Here is a 20,646-nt window from a genome sequence, read left to right on the forward strand (position 1 = left end):
GGCCCAGCCGCTCCGCGGCATGTGGGATCTTCCCGGACCGGGGCACGAACCCATGTCCCCTGCATCAGCAGGCGGACTCTCAACCACTGCGCCACCAGGGAAGCCCTGTTGACGGGTTTTAAATAGAGGTGATATGAAGCAGGTAACATAATCTGATGTATGTTTTTAAAAGGTAGTCGGCTATGTGAAAATGACTTAGAAAGGGGCAAAGATGGACGGAGAGGCACATTAAGGAGCTACTGCAGTCATCTAGGGGAGAGAGGACAGTGGTTTGGACTGGGGTGAGGATGGTAGAAATGGAGAGAAGTGGACTGATCTGTGATGTATTCAGGAGATAAAATTGACAGGACTTAGTGATGGTTTGGCAGTGGGGCATGAGAGAGAGGGTGGAATCGAGGATGACGTCTAGGTTTTTGAGCAATTCAGGGGATAAAAATATTATTCACGGAGGTAGAAAAGGCTGGAAGAAGAACCAGTTTGGAGAAGGGAGACCAAAAATTCAATTTGAATATGTTAATATTGAGCAGTCTCTTAGATGTCCAAGAAGTGATGCCAAGGAGACATACGTATGAGACTAGAGCTTAGAGCAATGTCTGAGTTGAAGATAAGCATCGGAGAGTCTTTAGCATACAGATGGTATCTAGAGCCAGGTGACCAGAGGAGATCCCTCGGGAGAGACTAGAAATAGAGACAAAAATGTCTTGAGTACACTGAGGTCCTCCAAGACTTAACAATCAGGAGGACGAGGAAGAGCCACCAGCAAAGACTATTGAAAAGATGGTGATATTATCTGGGGGCTTCCCTGAGTGATGATTGGGTTAGAGGCAGAGGAGTCAAAAGAGCAAGTGGGGCTTCCCTGGTGGCGCAGTGGCTGAGAGTCCGCCTGCCGATGCAGGGGTCGCGGGTTCGTGCCCTGGTCCAGGAAGATCCCACATGCCGCGGAGCGGCTGGGCCCGTGAGCCATGGCCGCTGAGCCTGCGTGTCCGGAGCCTGTGCTTCGCAATGGGGGAGGCCACAACAGTGAGAGGCCCGTGTACCGCAAAAAAGGAAAGAACAAGTGGACACTTTCTAGAAGCCCACTAGGGCAGGACTGTTGTATCTCTAGCACTTAACACGGTGCCTGGCAGATGAAAGGTAGCCATCACTGTTGAATGAATAAGTGAATTTTTCTGAGGCTCTCCAGTACGTTCTGGCCCATTTCTAGGTATGGGAATGCAAGGTGAACATTTGCATTGGCTGGTTGCCAGTGGCCCAACATCACACAGCTTTTCAGCCTGCTTCATGAATTTCTGGCCCACCTTTAATAGAATTTAGGGATTTGCTAAAGCCATTCCTTAAGTTTAAACTTGGAAACAAACAGAAATCACCAGCTTGCGTTTTCCAAATCATTCAAGGTAAAAATACTCAGTAAAATAAATAAATAATGAATTAACAAGCAAACAAACAAAATTGAACTTCTATAGAAAACCCAAACAACCCCCTAAGAACCCTTGGAATTCTTTTCTTACTGCCAAAGAGATCAATCTTTTACTAAATTCTTGGTAGGGGGGGCCGGGGTGTGTGTAGTTATGAGCCACTTTTTTTTAATTATTATTATTATTATTTTTTTTTTTGTGGTACGTGGGCCTTTCACCGCTGCGGCCTCTCCCGTTGCGGAGCACAGGCTCCGGATGCGCAGGCTCAGCGGCCATGGCTTACGGGCCTATGAGCCACTTTTTAATCTCCTGTTACTTCCAGAAGCACATAACTAGATCAGAAATTCTCACTACTGGAGCTTCCCTGGTGGTCCAGTGGCTAAGACTTCGCCTTCCGAAGCAGGGGGTGTGGGTTCCATCTCTGGTCAGGGAGCTAAGATCCCACATGCCTTGCGGCCAAAAAACCAAAACATAAAACAGAAGCAATATTGTAACAAATTCAGTAAAAGACTTTAAATTTTAAAAATTAAAAAAAAAGAAAGAAATTCTCACTACTCTTGGAATTTAATACTACTGCGTTTGACTATGATGATGCAGCCCTGTTTGGAAGAAAAAAGTTTTGTGTGAGACTGAAGCTCAGAAGGTTAAGTAACTTGCCCAATAGTCTCAAAGTATTTAAACCAGTTCTAAAGGACTCCAAAGGCCAGATCTCTTCCCCCACCCTTTGCTGACCCCAAGAAGCTTAAAGGACATGGGGGTTAGAGGTGGCTAAGATTTTCAGTTTACTAGTTTTAAAGGTAAACTTCATTTAAAAAAAAAAAAATCTTAACAACGTGAAGAAAATTAAAGGGGCCTTTTAAGCCCTCTGAAGAGTATTGGTTCTGGTATTTTGTGAATGTATTTAACATGCATGAATTTGTCTTCTTTTACAAGGAAAAATACAGAGGTATATTCCAGAGTTGACTGTCCATGGTACATACAGTTAACGGGTGCCCATTGGCACTTATTTTTATCATCGTGTGGCTGTTAGTTAAAGCAAAAATAGGTAAGATATTTCTGTAATCTAATCTGTGGAGGGATTTTTGGTTTAAATTCTCAGTTATGGATGAAATATGCATTTGTGGTAAATGTTCTGGTAGTTGCTCTTTTGTAGTCAATCTTCTGTCAAGTTTAAGTGGATAAGTCTGGTTCTATGTCTGTTACTAATATGTATTTTATTTCATTAATACTAATGATTAAGAGTCCAATGATATCTTTTCCTCTTAACAAAATGACTAGGTATCAAGCTAGGCATCATGAATGAATGTTTTACATTATAGTGCATTTTAACAGAGGGTATTCATGGATGGATTCAGCTCTGCTAAAAAAATAATGGCTGGCATTTTCTTTGCTGTTTTTATTGGCATCTTATTTTTTACTTTCTGGCCCCTTAGGATCAAAGAAACAGAAAACAAAAATATAAGTAAGATAAGAGAGAGAAAGACTTAGTTCTGAAAATAAAAATGGAAACTTTTCAGAATTCAGTATTTCCTTTATTTGATTTGAATAACTTTTTTACCAATTTGTTTATGGTAGTTGATCCAAGCAATCTGATAATTACCAAAAAAGGCTTTCAGTGGAGGCTTTATATCACATCTAAAAATTCAAGGTGAGTCTATAATTTTGAGGGTTTTTTTCTTTTTTTCATCAGCAGTAGTGAGTACTACCCAAAACTGCTAATTTCTGATTAGTTGTCGTATCTACATATACAAAACCTCCTGGAGAGTAAGAATGACCTCTCTTTAAGAGTTTATTGTGGGACCTGGCATATAGAAAATAATATGGAGAACTCTTTTTTTTTTTGCGGTACGCGGGCCTCTCACTGTTGTGGCCTCTCCCGTTGTGGAGCACAGGCTCCGGACGCGCAGGCTCGGCGGCCATGGCTCACGGGCCCAGCCGCTCCGCGGCATGTGGGATCTTCCCGAACCGGGGCACGAACCCATGTGCCCTGAATCGGCAGGCGGACTCTCAACCACTGCGCCACCAGGGAAGCCCGAGAACTCTTTTTAAAAGAAGAATACATTCATGTGATTTCGTATTAGCTGTATTGGGCAATGGTTCATCCTACCTAGGGTCTTACATCTTGAAGGAATACCATGGTAAGACTTGACTTCCATCCTTGATGCAAACTACACATACAGAGCCCCTAAATATTTTCTCTTTGTTATAAAATAATAGATTACACATACTTTATACCTCTAATATAGCAAGAGAGGGAATTATTCCCAAATCTGCCCCTTAACATTTGTAATAGCCTTTTAAACATTTCTAACAGCTTGTTCATCATTTTGGTATGAGTATTGAAGTAAGTGTTATAAATCATAAGTGGGGATGGAAACAAATGTGATTTATTCTGGGAAGTAATTTTTAGTAGTCTGGTGAATAATTTGCATATAAGAGAGATTGGTTTTTCCTAGAACTGTGCTCCTGAATGTTCTTCCAACCCTATTTTCTCACCACTTTCCTATTTATAGTTCTGGTTATAGTATTACTGTTTTGAGAAGGATGTACATTTTAATTCAAATACAGTTAGCCTTCAATATGTTTGCCTTCTCTCCTCATTGTGCTTCACCAATACAGCCAGAGCAATGTAGCTTATGTATATTTCAATCATTTGACAGGGTTAGTTTTATCCAGCTTTGGGGAATTACACAAACCCTCCATCTTGCAATGGGTTTCTTATATGCCATATTATGTCTTTTGCATTTGTGTCTATTGCAGATGTGTGCAAGAGAGGGGATGTGACTGTGCAGCCTTCCCATGTAATTTCACTTGGGTCAGCTGTCAACATTTCGTGCTCTTTGAAGACCAAACAAGGCTGCTTGCAATTCTCCAGTTTTAACAAGTTAATCCTCTACAAGTTTGACAGAAGAATCTATTTTCAGCATGGTCATTCCCTCAGCTCGCAAGTCACAGGTCTTCCCCTGGGTACAACCCTGTTTGTCTGCAAACTGGCCTGTAGCAGTAATGACGAGATTCGAATATGTGGGGCAGAGATCTCCGTTGGTGGTGAGCATTCCATCCTGAATTCCTAAAAATTGGTGATCTTCTTGTATTTGTCATGATTAAGCAGAAATCCAAGTAGAAGACGGTGTTCTTTCTTCTCCCACCATAAGGATATATTTAATCTTTTTTTAAATATAAATTTATTTATTTATGGCTGCATTGGGTCTTTGTTGCTGCACGCAGGCTTTCTCTAGTTGTAGCGAGCGGGGGCTACTCTTCATTGCGATGTGCGGGCTTCTCATTGCGGTGGCTATTCTTGTTGTGGAGCACAGGCTCTAGGCACGTGGGCTTCAGTAATTGTGGCACATGGGCTCAGTAGTTGTGGCACACGGGCTTAGTTGCTCCGCGGCATGTGGGATCTTCCCGGACCATGGCTCGAACCTGTGTCCCCTGCATTGGCAGGCAGATTCTTAACCACTGCTCCACCAGGGAAGTCCTGGATACATTTAATCTTGATAGTAACATGAACACCTCAATGTAAGACGTCCAGAAATCAATAGAACTGGGATCACATTTAGTAAGTCTCCTCTTCCTTCTCTTCTCTCTTTTCCACCCCTCTCCTCCCCTCTCTCTTTCGCTCCTCTTTTTGGCCATTAAGACCATTTACCTATTGCCCGTGGGCTCCGATGGCAGGAAAATGGCTCTCCACAGCTGAGTCTTCATTCCTTCTTACTTATGAGAATTGTTCAAAGCCACTGCCCCCTAAAAAGAAGAGAGATGTCTCTTTTGACTTATGCAGCCCAGGCTGATACCCAAGGCTGAGCACTTTTCCTCTCTCTGACTTAATGCACAAAAAATAGTTCTTCCATCCACCTCACCCCTGACCACTGGTTATCAGACTTAGCAGAAGTTGAGAGAACTATCGTCATACTTAGTATCTTTTCCTGGGTTTTCTAGAAAACTGCCTGAGACAAAACTGACATGCTAAGACTTCATGGGGGGAGGGGAGTTGTACAGTTCTAGAGAAGCAAGAGTGAGGGAATGAACTAGGAAAGGAGCAGAGCAAACACGAGGTGGTTAAGTGACTGAGCTGGCCTTGGCATCAACAGAAGATACAGCTGGTTTCTTGGTCAGTAGCGACATCCCCAGAAAGAACATATAGAAATAGAGTGACACGTGAAAGAGTTAACAGTCTGCCATCGGTCAGAGTTCACCCACAGAGCACCAACTCCCCCGCACTGCTTGCTTGCACTGTGTGTGGGCTCCTCCACGCAGCCGTGGGGAGAAAGAACTAAGATGTCAGAGTTGGCGTCTGCAGCCTGAGCCACAGTGCACAGGGTGAGCCAACAGCACACCTTCCTGCAGCCTGCAGCCTGCAGCCTTAAAGGCCCAGCCCAGCGAGCCAGTGAGCATACATAGGCCCTGAGCGATCCCACAGCACTCTGTGCCTCTGTGGATCCAGGGAAGCTCCGAAGGGGCAGGTGAGAGGCATAAGAAGGGTGGGAGGAATTGCTGCAGTAGGCTGACTGACCAAGATGCGAGGACAGGGTCCCTCTCATAAAGAGAGTGACATAGAGCTCAGTGAGACTCTTCAGGATGGAAAGAGTCTCTTTCCCTCTTCTAGGGAAGAGGCTTCCATCCTCTTCTCTGTGACCTATAAGAAGGTGGTTGGTACCAGGCGGTCTTCCTGGAGGTCAGCCACAAGCATTGAGCAGAACACCAAGCAAACGTCTAAGCAAATCATTTGTGGGCACGGAGGCATAAACTAGGTCCTGTACTCCTCTTCCAGATCAGGGGCTCCTGTTCACACCACTTATGGGTCACGTACTCTCAGCTCTGATAGCCTGTGGTGTAGTAAAAGGTACCTGGGCTTTGAATCTCAACACTGCCACTAGCAGTGGCCTCTTAGACAATTTCAATTCTCTGAGTCTCAGTTTCTCCATCTGTGTGATGAAGATACTAACACCTACCTCATAAGATGGTTGTAGTGATTAGATGACACCTTGTATGCAAAGTGCTTAACCTAGTACCGGTCACATAGGAGACACTTAAAGTGATGAGCGCTAGGGTTGCAGTTCCATCGGTTTTACTCTTTTCTTCATGTGTGCAGCATGCTGAGCGCTGAGCCTGTTTCTCTTGAAATGAAGTATAAGCATTGGTTATAGACAAAATGAAAATTTTTTCTTAAAAACACCATTAGTCCTCACCTCCCTTGTCCTCAGAACACCTGAATATTTCATCCAGGTAATTCACAATCTTACAGACCATCATACCATATTGGTATCAGACATTCTCAGCCCTGTGATGTCAGTTCCAGGTGTCCACAGTGCTGCAGGTGTTTTCTTCTTATTTAGGGGGCTGAAAATGACCTTGAAAGTCAGTATCTTTGCAGATGTCCTTAAGCCATTCCATTCCATTTCCTATCTTTGCTTAGGTGCATGAGAGTGATGTAACCCCTTTTCATTTGTTTACTTTTTTTTTTTTTTGCGGTACATGGGCCTCTCACTGCCGCGGCCTCTCCCGTTGCGGAGCACAGGCTCTGGACGCGCAGGCTCAGCGGCCATGGCTCACGGGCCCAGCCGTTCCGCGGCATGTGGGATCTTCCCAGACCGGGGCACGAACCCGTGTCCCCTGCATCGGCAGGCGGACTCGCAACCACTGTGCCACCAGGGAAGCCCTCATTTGTTTACTTTTCCATCCAGAGGTTGTGGATACATCTGTGACAGTTTGCAGCGTCAGGAGATCTAGGGAGATAGTGAGGGGTATCTGCCCAGTGCAGCTCAGTTGGGTGACACTGCTGGAATGTTGCTTGTGCAGCATACTCAGGTGGTAACCACACTATCAAATGGCTGCTCTTTGAACAAGTTTAGCACCTTTGAGGTGAAGAACTGACTGGAAGCAACATCTTTTTCTGAGTATGGCTAGTCATTCCAAGAAAAGACACAATGAATGTTGGTTTCACCCAGTGTAGTAAGCTTAAACCTATCTAGTGAGGGAGTGAGCAGCCCATTTTCTTTTTTGTGATAAGCAGTAGCCCATAGTGCCATTGCATACTCTGAGTGGGCCTGTCATAAAGTTGACTGGTTCTTCAGAACTGGGAATGGGTAAATGGCCTTTGAGCCTTCTCTTTCTGGCCCCTTCCTGGGCTTGTGCTGCTCTGCTGCCTGGAGCTCATCCAAATTGTGCGGTAACTAAACAACCAGTGCTCTACCTAACCTCAGAGGATTGGGCCACAAACTATTTGGACAATCAAGGAAATAAATGAAAAACAATGGATCCTTGCTTAGTTGTTTTCAATATATGTTTAGCTGTTGATATTTCTGAAAGCTGTTTTTCTAAGACCTTTTATTTCACCTAGTAAGTAGGACTTTTAAAAATAATAAGCATAATACGCATAACAATTCATTACATGGTAAACCATTTTAATTTTCAGAGACTTTGATTTCTGACCTTTCCTTAGCATCGGCTATTATATATCTGTATTGAAGAGAATCACATCTGGTTTCTCCCGGGACAGACAGTCTCTGCCCAAACCAAGTCCTGGGCTGAAGTAGACACCTTGATTTCATGGTCCAGGGAACTCACACCGAGAAAGTTGACTTGATTTGTGGGTAAGAGCTGTGGTCTTTAAAATGAGATGCTCTGCAAACTTTTAGGAGTAAAGGTGAGGGTGAGTAACTTTTTCATTAAGCAAAAGTGCCAGGTACTTTATCTCATTTGGTCATCAAAAGACTGTATGAAGCGTTAGGGTAATGATGCTGGTTTGAACACATGCATTTACTTTCATTCCTTGTGAAATAAAGCCAAGATGCAGTAAAAAAAAAAAAAAAGTTTTCTAGCGGCACAAACCCTAAAGGACAAAAGGAATGGGAGGGGAGACACAGCAACAAAGTTTTGGAAGCTGGAAAACAGGTGGGCCAGTGATAATTGGCTTAGCCTACAGCTGGCAGTGAGAAACTTCAAGATGCAACCTGATTTAATGCAGAAGCTCCCACCCCAGACAGACAGAAATTGGTGATACCATATACTGCTGGGAGTGAGGGTAGCAGTGGGGATAAAAATGGGAGATTTTAATTGAAAAATCTATTTAAAAAACAGATTCTCAGATTCCCTTCCCAATTTCATGTATCCAGTTACCTGCTGCTTTTCTACACTGGCATAGCCCTGGAGGCCTGGTATCAGAGGGCCACTGAGCTAGTTTCAGCCCATTCAGTTGAGATTGATGGTACGCACTGAAAAACAGAAGGATGAAAAAGACATTGGCATATAGCTCCCTTCAGACCTGTACCCTCCTCCTGGCAGATTAGAAAATCCTTTTCTGGAAATCAGACCAGGCTAAGAGGAAATATCTAAAATTATTTGCAATAGAGGTTCCTAAGAAACCCTAGTCAGATCACCCTGGAGTGAAACCCAGAGTCAACAAATGTCCCTCAACTGACATACCCACAGAGCTCCAATCTATAATGTAGTGTTCCCCCTCCTATATATGAATAAAAATACAAGGATCCAGGAATTCCCTGGTGGCCCAGTGGTTAGGACTCAGCGCTTTCACTGCCAAGGGCCTGGGTTCAATACCTGGTTGGGGAACTAAGATCCCACAAGCCACACAGGGTGGCCAAAAATAAAAAAATAAAACAAAAAAAAACAAGGATCTGAGGAAAATGCCTAACATGGAGAACAGAAACTGAAACAAACATGTGGAACAAAGCATAGAAGCAAAGTGGAAGAAACAGATGTATTCAGGGAGAAGAAATGTTAAGAAACAAAATCTATCCTTGATACACTGAGGAATTAAGAGCAAATATTGCATGTAGAACAAAAATAGGATGCTATAAAAAGGAAATATTCAGAGAATAAAAAACATCCCCCCCCAAAAAAAAAAGTGGAAATGAAAAACTCAATAGGAGGGAAGAAATGTAAACTGAGGAGTTTTTTTTCCTCATATTAGAGCAAAAGGGTCAAGAGTTTTAAAATATAGGAGATAAAATACAAAATTAGAGAAGAAGGTCCAACCTATGAAACTAGGGATTTTTAGAAAGAAAAAAACAGATAAGAATTATCAGAAATAATTCAAAAATGTTTCCCAAAATAAAAACTAAAAGTTCCCAGAAGTTATGATCTCTTTGAGAATCCATAAGAATGAAAGGAAAGAGACCCCATTAAGCACAGTCTATTCTCAGCCAAAGTATCAGTCAAGTGTGAGGGTAGAATAATGACATTTTTTAGCCATGTTCAAAATATTTCCTCTCCTGCAACCTTTCCCAGGGAACTACTGGAGGATATACTCCACCAGCACAAGTAATTAAATCAAGAAAGAAGAAAGCATTGGATCTAAGAAACAGGAGATCCAACACAGGGAAAAAAAAAAAGAGAAGGAATTTCCAGGACACTGAGGTCTGGCAGTTCCAGAAAGATAGCTGTGTACAGGCACAGAGGCAAACCCATCTCACTGGAAAGTTCACAAGGCTCCCGGAAACTGGTCTCCAAGCAGATGAAACAAATAGAATTCTCAGTGCTTCTGAGTATGTTGAACAGTGATTCAGATAATTGACTTGAAAGTTTAGAATTATATTAATAATAAGGAAACTAAACAAATGGAAAAACAAGAAAATGACTACCTCCAAGATAAACAAGAAGTTGTACATAAAATGAAAAGTTAACATAGTATTAGTCGTAAGCAGTTGTATATACAGATATATAAATGTATACATGTATATATGTATATCTATATATACACATATGAGTCTATTATCCTAGGAAAAGAAAGAGTTTATTATTCCATTAAACAAACCTCTATGAGCTACATATTGTTCTACTCACTTTATAGATGAAGAAACTGAAGCTCTGAGAAGCTCATCTGGGCAAGATCACACAGTGGGTACTTACTGTCCCCAGATCTATGGTGTGTGCTAAGGACAAAAAAAGCTTTTATTCCATCAATTACAGCTTTCTTTTTTTCTGAGCAGACAGTGTCTAGGGCTTCGGTGGTACCCTTGCTTTATCTCACCCAAAGGAAGCCTCTGTCTACATCTGGGTCTCAGTATTAGGGTAGAATGAGATGACCCAGTAACAGAGTATTCTCTCTTATCTCCATTAAATCTGAGAAACTCGTAGCTTTGAGTTCTGTCTTTGACTATAAAATGGCTTGATTTAAAAATACACACCTTATGATAGAAGGGACCATGCCTGCCTTGTTCACCTTTGCATTTCCACAGCTAACACTGCCTAGCCCATGGAAGGTTCTCAATGTCTGTGTACATAAAGAATTAATTTATACGTGTTCATTAAGTGCTCCAAGTGATGCTGCAGAAACTAGATTCAGGTGGTACAGCCCAGGAAGGCATGACTAAGGGCCAGTGCGTAAAAGTGCCTTGGCAACAAATCTCAGGTCAATGGAGAAAGAAAGCCCCTCAGTTTTAAACGTTTCTAATATTTGAATGGGCTTCATTCTAAAAAAGTAAACTCATCATCAACCGGGGTAATGGAGCTAGCACTGGACGTTCACCTGTCAGGGAGAACAGTAAAATATGGTGGTGAAAGGCTTGGATTCAAGTCAGCCACTCCTGGGCTGGAGACCTGATTCTGCCACTTCATCGTTTTGTAATCTTGGGCAAGATACTTCATCTCTAAGTCTTAGGTACTTGATATAGCTGCTATGATTTCCAATTGAGAAAAACCACACATAAAACACTGAGCATAGGACTTGGCATATAATAATTGTTTGATCCATATTCACTATTATTGCCATGGTTATTAGAAGAAATGCATGCCTAGGAGGCAAATTTGAACTTCATGGGATCTGAAATAGCTCCCAGCTCCTCTGGGTATAGGAGACATAGGGGAAGTATTGTTATCTTGTTGGCAAATAATAACAATGTAATAGAAGTATCACCTGTGTGCTGTTTAAAATAGGTGGTTTTGTTATTTATTTTTAAAGTTGTTCCAGAACAGCCTCAAAACTTATCTTGTATACAGAAGGGAGAACGTGGGACCGTGAGATGCACCTGGGATAGAGGACAAGACACCCACCTGTATACTGCCTATACTTTACAGTGAGTGAGACTGTATTTTCACAGCTTTTTTGGTAGGTCTTCTCTTAGATGACATTTAGAAGTACCGAACAGTTCTAGTTTTACCAGAGAGAAGAAGCAATAAACACCTCTAGATAATTAGATACTTTAAAAATAATTCTAGTGTTCATCAAGTAAAACTGGTTTATTCATCTAAAGTGTGACTAACTCAGAGTTCTCTTCAGGGCATCCAAGGCCCATGTTGTAGTCGTTCTTCCCTGCTCTATAGGATTAAACTGGCTGCATTATATCCCTTTCCTTTTCTGCAGTTGTGGGCTCTTAGGGTCATGGTATAGACTCTTAGAGTCTATAAATAGACTCTTTTATGTGGTAGCATTCCATTTGCCTTGGAGGAGTTTCTTTTTAAAGCACCTTTGCCTGACCTGAGAGTTCACAAAAAGAGAGAGTCTGGGAGATTCTTTTCCTTGGAGTTGATTCTGTAATCCTCTCCAAAGATCCCGCTGGTAGCACTATGCCTACGTGAGTAGGAGATAAGGAAAAGGCAGTGGGGCTCAGGGTTCTGGTCTGTACTAGCATCTGGCATTTCTGTGCAGTAAATGCCAAGGTGGCCATGGATCCTTTGGATGATTGGATCTGTCCTAAGGAGCTAAGATGTCAGCCAGGGTTTTGGGAATTCAGACAGTGTAGAGATGGTTACTCACCCATACGAATGTCAAAAAGTCTCAGTCCTACCAAAAAAAAAAAGAGAGGGGTGAAGTATGGTCCTATTTATGACCACAGAATACAAATATTCCCATTGTGTATCCCCTAGTAGTAAAACTGACCTCAAAAATGTGAGGAATTTTAAATATATGAACATTTTGTTCCTTTGTGCTAAGAAGGCAACAGCACATAAAGTATCTTGCTAAACACAATCGTCTTTCATTTATAGGTTAAAGGGACCAAAAAATTTAACCTTGCAGAAGCAATGTAATGATCACTATTGTGATCATTTGGACCTTGGAATTAACCTAACCCCTGAATCACCTGAATCTAGTTACACAGCCAAGGTTACTGCTATCAACAGTCTTGGGAGTGCTTCTTCATTCCCATCCTCATTCACATTGTTGGACATAGGTATGTATTATTTCACTTTTTGTAAGTGTCGATCTTTAGCACGTGAATATTATTTTTTAAATCACTTGAATGTTCTATGTGTGATTGTTTCAAAAGGGACAGTGGTTCATGGAAAGTGGCCAGTAGGCATAGGCAAAGGATAGATGTTTCTTTGATGCAAGCAAAAGGATGTATGTCTCTAGAGCTATAGAGAGATGTTCAAAATGGGATATTGAACACTGTTCTCTCTGTTGGAGAAATAAGAGCCCCCTGGCCTCAAATCCCATGAAGGTACTGGCTGCCAGTGATACCATCTGACTGAGGCAAGGGTCATGTGAGGTTATTCAGGTGTCTTTTCACCCCCATGGCTACTCCATTGTTCTGAGATAGGCTGCATGTTGGCCTGCAGGGCCAGAGCAGCCAGGTGCCACCTATAAAGAAAGTGTATCATTGTACCAATCCATCTTCCTCAGAGAATACCTACCTCCACCCCTCTCATCAGCTTGGGAGCTAGAGTGAGCCAGTCCCAGCGCATTTCTGAGCAAATGTAATTGGCCCAGTTGAATCAGAGGCCAATCCCAGGCATTCCCAAGGTCTCAACATCCCATGTAGGACTGGGCTTCAGGCCTGCCTGAAGTTCTGGCCTCACACTATGTGTCTCTCTTCTCTCTCCCAAAGCACCTCTTTGCACGCATACTGCTAACTGTGAGTCTGAACGTCGGCATCTACTCTATATTTTCCTATCAAAGTTCTGCCTATTCTACCTTCCATCTCTTTACATTGATCATCTCTAGCCACCTTCTTTCCCTCTTATTCTTCTCTTCTATTCCTCTGTTGCTCTCTTTCCTATGGCTTTTCCTACCAATATTTCTTCTCCTTCTGAGGTGATCACCACTAACCACACCTCTACCTTCTCAGCCACTGGAACTCCTGGGTTTTGGCACATTGGTTTTCTTTCAATCATTGAATTAAATGGAATCGAAATTATTACTGATGTTCATCGTAGTTTAGTAAAAATGAGGGTAGATTAAAGGGAATTACTTTAATGATTTAGAAATGAATCCAACTTTTTCTTCTTTCTAAAAGCCAGGGACTACTCTCTTGTCTATTTCACCAAGTTTAGTAGCCATGCATCTGAGAAATGAGATTTGTTCAACTCCTTATGAGCCCATGTCAATACATAAGACAATTTCCAATTATGGAGCCTGAATCACACTTTTTTTTTGTCCTGGTTACCAGTGAGGCCTCTTCCTCCGTGGGACATCAGAATCAACTTTGTAAACGCTTCCGTGAGCAGGTGTACCCTTCAGTGGAGAGATGAGGGGCTGGTGCTGCTTAATCGACTCAGATATCGGCCCATTAACAGCAGGTCCTGGAATATGGTAATGGTCTCTAGAGTGAAGGGGAAACCAGGGAGGGGTTCTTAGTAGCAATGCCCAGATCTCTCTTTTCATACCAGCAAAATATGGAGTTTAAGAATATTTAGCCCAAAAGTACACATACACATTTGAGACATACCAGTCACTTACACTTCTGTTTATTAAGAAATATCTTAAAATTTGATCACTGATTCCAAAATTTTTTAAGCCACAGGCTTCTGTTAATCCACATTAATTTTCTACAATTTATTTCTAGTGAGTCATTTTTCCTTGTTATTTTACCCCCTACCCCATCATTACTTCCATTATTACTTTTTAGTAATTTTTTTTAACATTTTGGAAAGAGAAATATTAGGGAATGTTCAAAGAGGGGCTTATCTGAATTGAATATTCCAAAGAAAAAGCTTCACATTTTGATGTAATAGTAAACATTAATTTTTTTTTTTTTTTTTTGCCATGCCACGTGGCTTGTGGGATCTTAGTTCCCCTACCAGGGATTGAGCCCCAGCCCTTGACAGTGAAAGCATGGAGTCCTAACCACTGGACCACCAGGAATTTCCCTAAACATTAAATTTTTTACAATAAAAAATATAAGATTATAATTCCTTCCAGTATTTTGTAAAATATAATGGCTTATAATAATAACAAAGGATCAGCTCCACATGTAGAGAGGTATAATAATTAAATTTTTCACCTATAATTTTTCCTATATAATTTTCTTATATAATTAAATTTTTCTGTTTGGGACCAGTTTTATGTCTGTGTTAAAACATTCATCACATCCTAGTTGTAACCAAATAAAGAATAATCTCTAGTGTAGAAACAAGCTTCTTCAAGGCCCTTTTGAAAACTGGTAGTTTTCTATCTTGTTTTTCAGCTGGTTTCGGGATCCCCCCTTGGAATCCATATAGATGGATTCTTAGACCCAGGAGTTTTTTGTTTTATTAATGAGAAGCTATTGTTTCAGATTAACATCACGTGTATTCAGTAACCCAGTCATTGATATTTCTTCTTATTGAATGACAGATTTGAAAAGTAAAAAGCATTATCTGGTCTAGTTTTCCTACCTTTATTTAAATTAATTTAGTATTAACAGGCACTTTTTAAAATCTTGTTGGATTCAAGGTTAATGCCACAAATGCCAAAGGAAGACATGATTTGCTGGACCTGAAACCCTTTACAGAATATGAATTTCAGATTTCCTCTAAGTTACATCTTTATAAAGGTAGTTGGAGTGATTGGAGTGAATCATTGAGAACACAAACACCAGAAGAAGGTATGTGTCTAAAAAAAAACGGAGGGGAGGGAGGTGGATAGAGTGGAGGAAAGACAGGAGAGAGAGAGGAAGATGTAATGATTTCCTTGGAATAGAATCTCTAAAGAACTGTTACTGAATCAAAAAGTATGAGTGCATTAATTAACAAGCTCATTTTGACATTGACTTAAGTATTGAAGCTGTCCAGGGAGATATGTTTATATTGCTAAAAATTTTTTAACATTAGGTAAGTCCTACTCCTGTTTGCCACATGTTATCATGCTGGTTACAAGTTTATGCCTCAGTAATGTTTGATTATATCTCTTATTTCTATTTCACTTACTTTCTCAGTTACTTTCTCTTATTCCACAAAGCTGCAACCAGTAATTTCATTCCTTTATCATTAAACCTTGATACATTTTACCCTTTGGATTCTATGAAAATTAATATGGCTTTATAAGCCATACTAAAAGCTTGAAAAAAGGTAAACTCTGGAGACAACATTTTAAAATAAAGTTTAACATCTGGCAGTCTTCTCTCCTCCAAATGTTACAGCACTGTACTTCTTCAAACCTTTGATACTCACTGCTCGCATGAGTACCACTAGACTGCCCATAGCTATAAAGAGGAGATCAAATATACTTTTAAGTCTGATGGACTTTTCTTTTTGGTAATTATTGGGAAGACAATTTTATTGAAGTATAATCGAAAAAGCAAAAATGCTTATATGAACTTTATGACAATACTAAATCTTTGGAGATACAAGAAATAGCCATCTGAATATTAGTTTTCAAAAGCACTCAGTGATACAGTATACAGCTTCATAATTTATGAAAATTTGTTTCAGAGGAAAAATAATTGACATATAATCTGTTGCTTTATTATCTGGAGATTTTGAAGCATTAATGTCAGAAAAGCTAAGTCCTTATTTGTGAAACTTATAGATATGTGTGCATGTAAACTAGCCTAATGATTAAGCTACATTCATTTTCTGTGAGCTACTAGTGATTTTTGGTAACTGATGACACTTATCAGTGATACTCCAGTGACTTTCAAGGATGTAAACTATTAATAAAATAAATAATATATAAATTGTAGAATAATTATATACTCTTCCTTTCTTCTGACAATAATTGCATTTCGCTATTTAAAAAATATTTTTAAATGAATTCATTCAGCAAATTATAATTTATTCCTCTCATTTTATGATAAAAATCTCTTAAATTAATGTTGAGCCACTTTTTCTCTGTTTAAATGTGTGTCATTTTTATACTCCGGAGCTTACTCTTATTATCCTTTTATCACAATGTCAAAGTAATGCATTTTAAAAATACCTCATGGATTTTTAGACTTTATTTATACATAATACAGATAAAATTCTTGGAAATGGGCCATATTTTATGTCCAAGTCCAAGGTAGTAAATAGGCTGAAAATTTTTAAGTTATATCACATTAAGCTAAAGTATAAACTAGGGAAACTCTGGGCTTGTAAATTCTTATCATTTTTACTCACACTTGATAATGACCCATTTAGAGATGTATGAAAAGGTTTTTCTTTCTTTCTTTTTCTTTCAAGTGTTTATCTGTTGCATTAAAAACCCAAGTCAGGATGGTAACTTTCTCATATCCTATAAAATAAACCACCATCATAACAATGAGTGCAGCAACTTGTTACGGTTATGAACTCGTAGATGGTTATGAATTGAACCTAGGAAGCTGGCTTATTCAGAGTAATTGCAAACATTCATAAAGACAGAAACGCATTCTCTGAGATACACCACGCTACCAAGCTCTGCTGGTTTCCTTTCAGTGTCTGAATCTCCCTTTTTTGTGTTTGATCTTTCTGTGGGTTGTTGTAGGATCTCTTTTCTCTTACTCTAAACTTCATGGTTTTCACCTCTAACCGCTGTTCCTGTCATCAGTTTCTGTATGAAACACCAACTGATGTAAACCTAAAAGGTGTGAATTTTTTTTAACACTATTTCCTTTTGACCCCTGAGATGTGTACGGATATATAACTTGGCATTTAAAAAAAAAATACTAGTAAGCTTTTTTCTTTTTTTTTTTTTTTAGTTACTCTCTAAAACTGAATGATCTTATGGTAGAGCTTTTTCTTTGCAGCCTTGGCTACTCAAAACAGAGCAATACGTTATCTCCTGGTGGATTGGGCACAGTTATTTATAGCACTCCAGCAGAGACGGAGGGTATTATTCACTCCATATGGCCCTTTCCCATGTCATTAAATTCAACTCTTGTCATGGTCCTCCATGAAAAACACTTTTAAAATGACCACTAAGTAAGGGGTGGAAGGAAAGAGATAACTTTCTTATGTTTAGGAGGACAGTCCAGCAATCAGTAACCATCAGTGGGCCTGATACTGGGAAACAAGCAATCATATTTTACTTCTAGTGGGAAAACAGTCTGAATTTGGGCTGCATAGTGTCCAAACATGCCTGAGAATATGCCCAGATGTTGGGGGGAAGGCACTCCCTCATCATTTTGAACACCCAGGAGGAGACTCCAAAATAAAGATGAATGAGCCATTCCTTAGAGCTGTATCATCAGTTACGTGTTTCTGTCTGTTCATTCACCATTTTTCAGTCTTATTTATATGTTTGGTCTTGCTAAATGTGACTGTGAACAATTAATAAAGGAAGTGTTAAATGCTCATACTAGTGCCAGAGCAGCAAAGGAGGAGTCCTCCCCCACTGTGGTGATGGCATAGGTGACTGGTGAGAGATCCCAAAGAGGAGAAAATGCAAGGCTACCAGCTGCAGCCACCCATGTTCACATTAAGAAGCTAGACAATTATTCATTCATTTGTGACTTTGAACTATAGCTAGGATAGGTTAGGTGTGAACAATTAAATACTAGAGGTTATTTTACCATCTTAGTTAGCAAGCAAGATGGTAAGTCTAGCTTAGGAGTCAGCAAACATTTGCTATAAAGGTCCATATAGTAAATATTTTCAGCTTTGCAGACCATATGATCTTTGTCACAACTACTAAAGTCTACTGTTATCACAGGCAAGCAGCCATTGACAGTATGACAAATACATAGACAAAGCTGTGTCCAAAATTTTATTTTTGCACACTGAAAATTGAATTTTATAAAATTTTCATGTCACTAAAAATGATTCTTCTTTTGACTTGTTTTCAACCATTTAAAAATGTGAAAACCATTATTATTAGTTCACTGGCTATACCAAAACAGGGAATAAGGAATCAGCCAGATTTGGTCCATGGGCCATAGTTTGCTGACTCCTAAACTAGCTAAACTTGAAACTATTATACTTGCATCTTTTTTGCCTAAGGCTTCAGGAAATGAGAATGAATGGTTCTTTACATTCTAAAGGGATTTACCTACAAACATTTTCATTAGAGGGAAAATGTTATGTTTTAGATCCAGTGAGTGTCCCTACCCTTTTTTCTTCTTCTTGTGGTCTCTTCTAAGCCCAACATCTATCCTGGAAGAAGTAAATGCCTGAGCTTAACTATTTGACAAGGTAGTGATCACCCAAATGGGAAGAAATGTTTTCCATGAAGCCCTCCAAAAGAAGCCACTGGGGGAAAAATACTTCTCTGGATGATCTGTGAGGAATGTGTGTATATCAGGAACTATGCCAGGTGCTCAGACATAATGATAACCAGTCAGATCCTCAGACTCAAGAGCTTATAGTCTATCTTGGAACGTCACGGAAAGATTCCTGGAAGAGATGACACCAAGAAAAACCTGCAAAGTCCAAAGGGAATCTTGTGGCCTTCCTCCATCTGGAACATGTGGTCTCCAAGGTTATTGCAGTAGAAGAAAAGAGCTATTTCCTCCTAGAAGTACTTGATTCTCTTGAATTCTGTGAAATCCCTTGTTCCTGGTTTTTACTCTACCATGTTGGTCCGTTCTTCTTTGTCTCTTTTGCTGGCCATCTTTCTCTTTTTAATCTCAATCTGTAGGGCTTTATATTGGACCCCCTTCTTTTCCCAGCTGACCTCATTCAGTCTCATGGCTCTAAAACTAGATAGGTAGGTGAAGAGAGAGAGAGAAAGATAGAATATAGTTTCTGTCCTGGACTCTTTCCAGAACTTCAGGTTTGTGTTCCAATCACCTATTCCATATCTTCACTTAGATATCAACAGACATTCTAAACCTCACATAGCCTAAACAGACACTTTTATTTTTTTCTCCAAAGCAAAATGTTTCCAAAATGCCTCTGTTTCAATCTTTCCTATTGTGGTAATTGACACCACCATCTTCCTAGCTACTCAAGTCAAAAATGCAGAAATCATCCTTAACTTCTCCTTTTCTCCGATCCCCTCATACCAGCAGTTGACTCTTCTAAAACATTCAAAATGCATTCATTCTTTCCATTGCTACTCTGACTATCCTAGTTTAAGCTACTTTCTCATTACAAAGTGTAACAATAAAATGAACACTTAGAAACCCACCATTCAGCTTAAATGCTATAAAATTACCAATATATTCTTACCGTGTCATGCTTCACTATACATAACCACTATTCTGGGCTGTGTGTTTATATCATCCTCATACTTTTTCTCGTAGCTTTCAGAAATGTATGTATTTCTAAACAGTGATTAGTTTTGCTTATTTTTGAGCTTAATCAAAATTATATGTGTATGTAATCTTTTGCAACTCACTTTTTTCCCTTGGCACTCTAACATGAGGCCTCCATTGACTTTAGTATGGATGAAACATTTCTGCTTCTATTAAGAACAAGCTCTTCACTTGTGATCTGGATGTTGAAAGGTTATGTTTCTTTAAGAAAAGAAAAGATGGTGGAGTATTCAGCTATGTCAAATGCTGCCAATAAATCCAATGAAATGAGAATAGAGAAGTGATCATTAGATTTGGCAAAATAGCATTCATTGCCGACCAGGAGCAGCATCAGTAGTGTGATGGGGACAGAATCAATTGGCATTGCTTGAGAGTGAATGTTAGGTGAGGGAATAAAGACAGTGACAATTCACAACTCTTCAAGAAGTTCTGTGAAGGAGAGCAGAAATGTTGGGCAGTAGCTGGAGCAGGATGTGGTATTAAGAAATTCCCTATTTGTTTTTGCTTTTAGGATCAGAGATAATACAGTATATTTGCAAGGTGATGATAAGGTCCCAGCAGAGAGGGAGAAATTAATGATACAGGAAGTAGGATAATGGTGGGAGAGAGATCCTTGATGAAGCAAGAGGATAGGATCCAGAACTCAAGGGGTTGGTCTTTGATGGAGGTGGGCATGCTTCATCCACAGTAAAATCAGTAGGGGTGCTGTGTTAGGGAATTGATGGGGAAGTTCGAAAGTTTCCAGGGTGGAAAGATTAGGGAATCCCTCTCTGATTGCTTCCTTTTGCTCAGTGAAGAAGTTGAGAGAATCAGATCATTGGAAGTGAGCAGGTGGAGGGAGGGACAGTACCAGCCATTGGGAAGGAACACCAGGGTGGATGATGAGCCACCAAAAATAGTGACAGAAAGGAGTGGAA

At 40.2% G+C, this 20,646-nt stretch overlaps 1 protein-coding gene across 1 annotated transcript in view; it reads left to right on the forward strand.

Moving 5' to 3' along the window:
• Positions 1-2,244: 2,244 nt before the first annotated feature.
• IL12RB2 (interleukin 12 receptor subunit beta 2) overlaps positions 2,245-20,646 on the forward strand; it is a 67,859-nt gene continuing 49,457 nt past the window's right edge. The window contains exons 1-6 of the mRNA XM_027114026.1: positions 2,245-2,460; positions 4,176-4,463; positions 11,338-11,452; positions 12,363-12,547; positions 13,766-13,908; positions 15,031-15,181. Coding sequence (XP_026969827.1) covers positions 2,385-2,460; positions 4,176-4,463; positions 11,338-11,452; positions 12,363-12,547; positions 13,766-13,908; positions 15,031-15,181 — 958 coding nt within the window. The 5' untranslated portion in view covers positions 2,245-2,384. The remainder of the gene's footprint in view (positions 2,461-4,175; positions 4,464-11,337; positions 11,453-12,362; positions 12,548-13,765; positions 13,909-15,030; positions 15,182-20,646) is intronic.

The sequence above is a fragment of the Aethalodelphis obliquidens genome, unplaced genomic scaffold (assembly GCF_003676395.1).
Source record: "Aethalodelphis obliquidens isolate GAN/ISIS:26980383/991018 unplaced genomic scaffold, ASM367639v1 scaffold13, whole genome shotgun sequence".
NCBI lineage: Eukaryota > Metazoa > Chordata > Mammalia > Artiodactyla > Delphinidae > Aethalodelphis > Aethalodelphis obliquidens.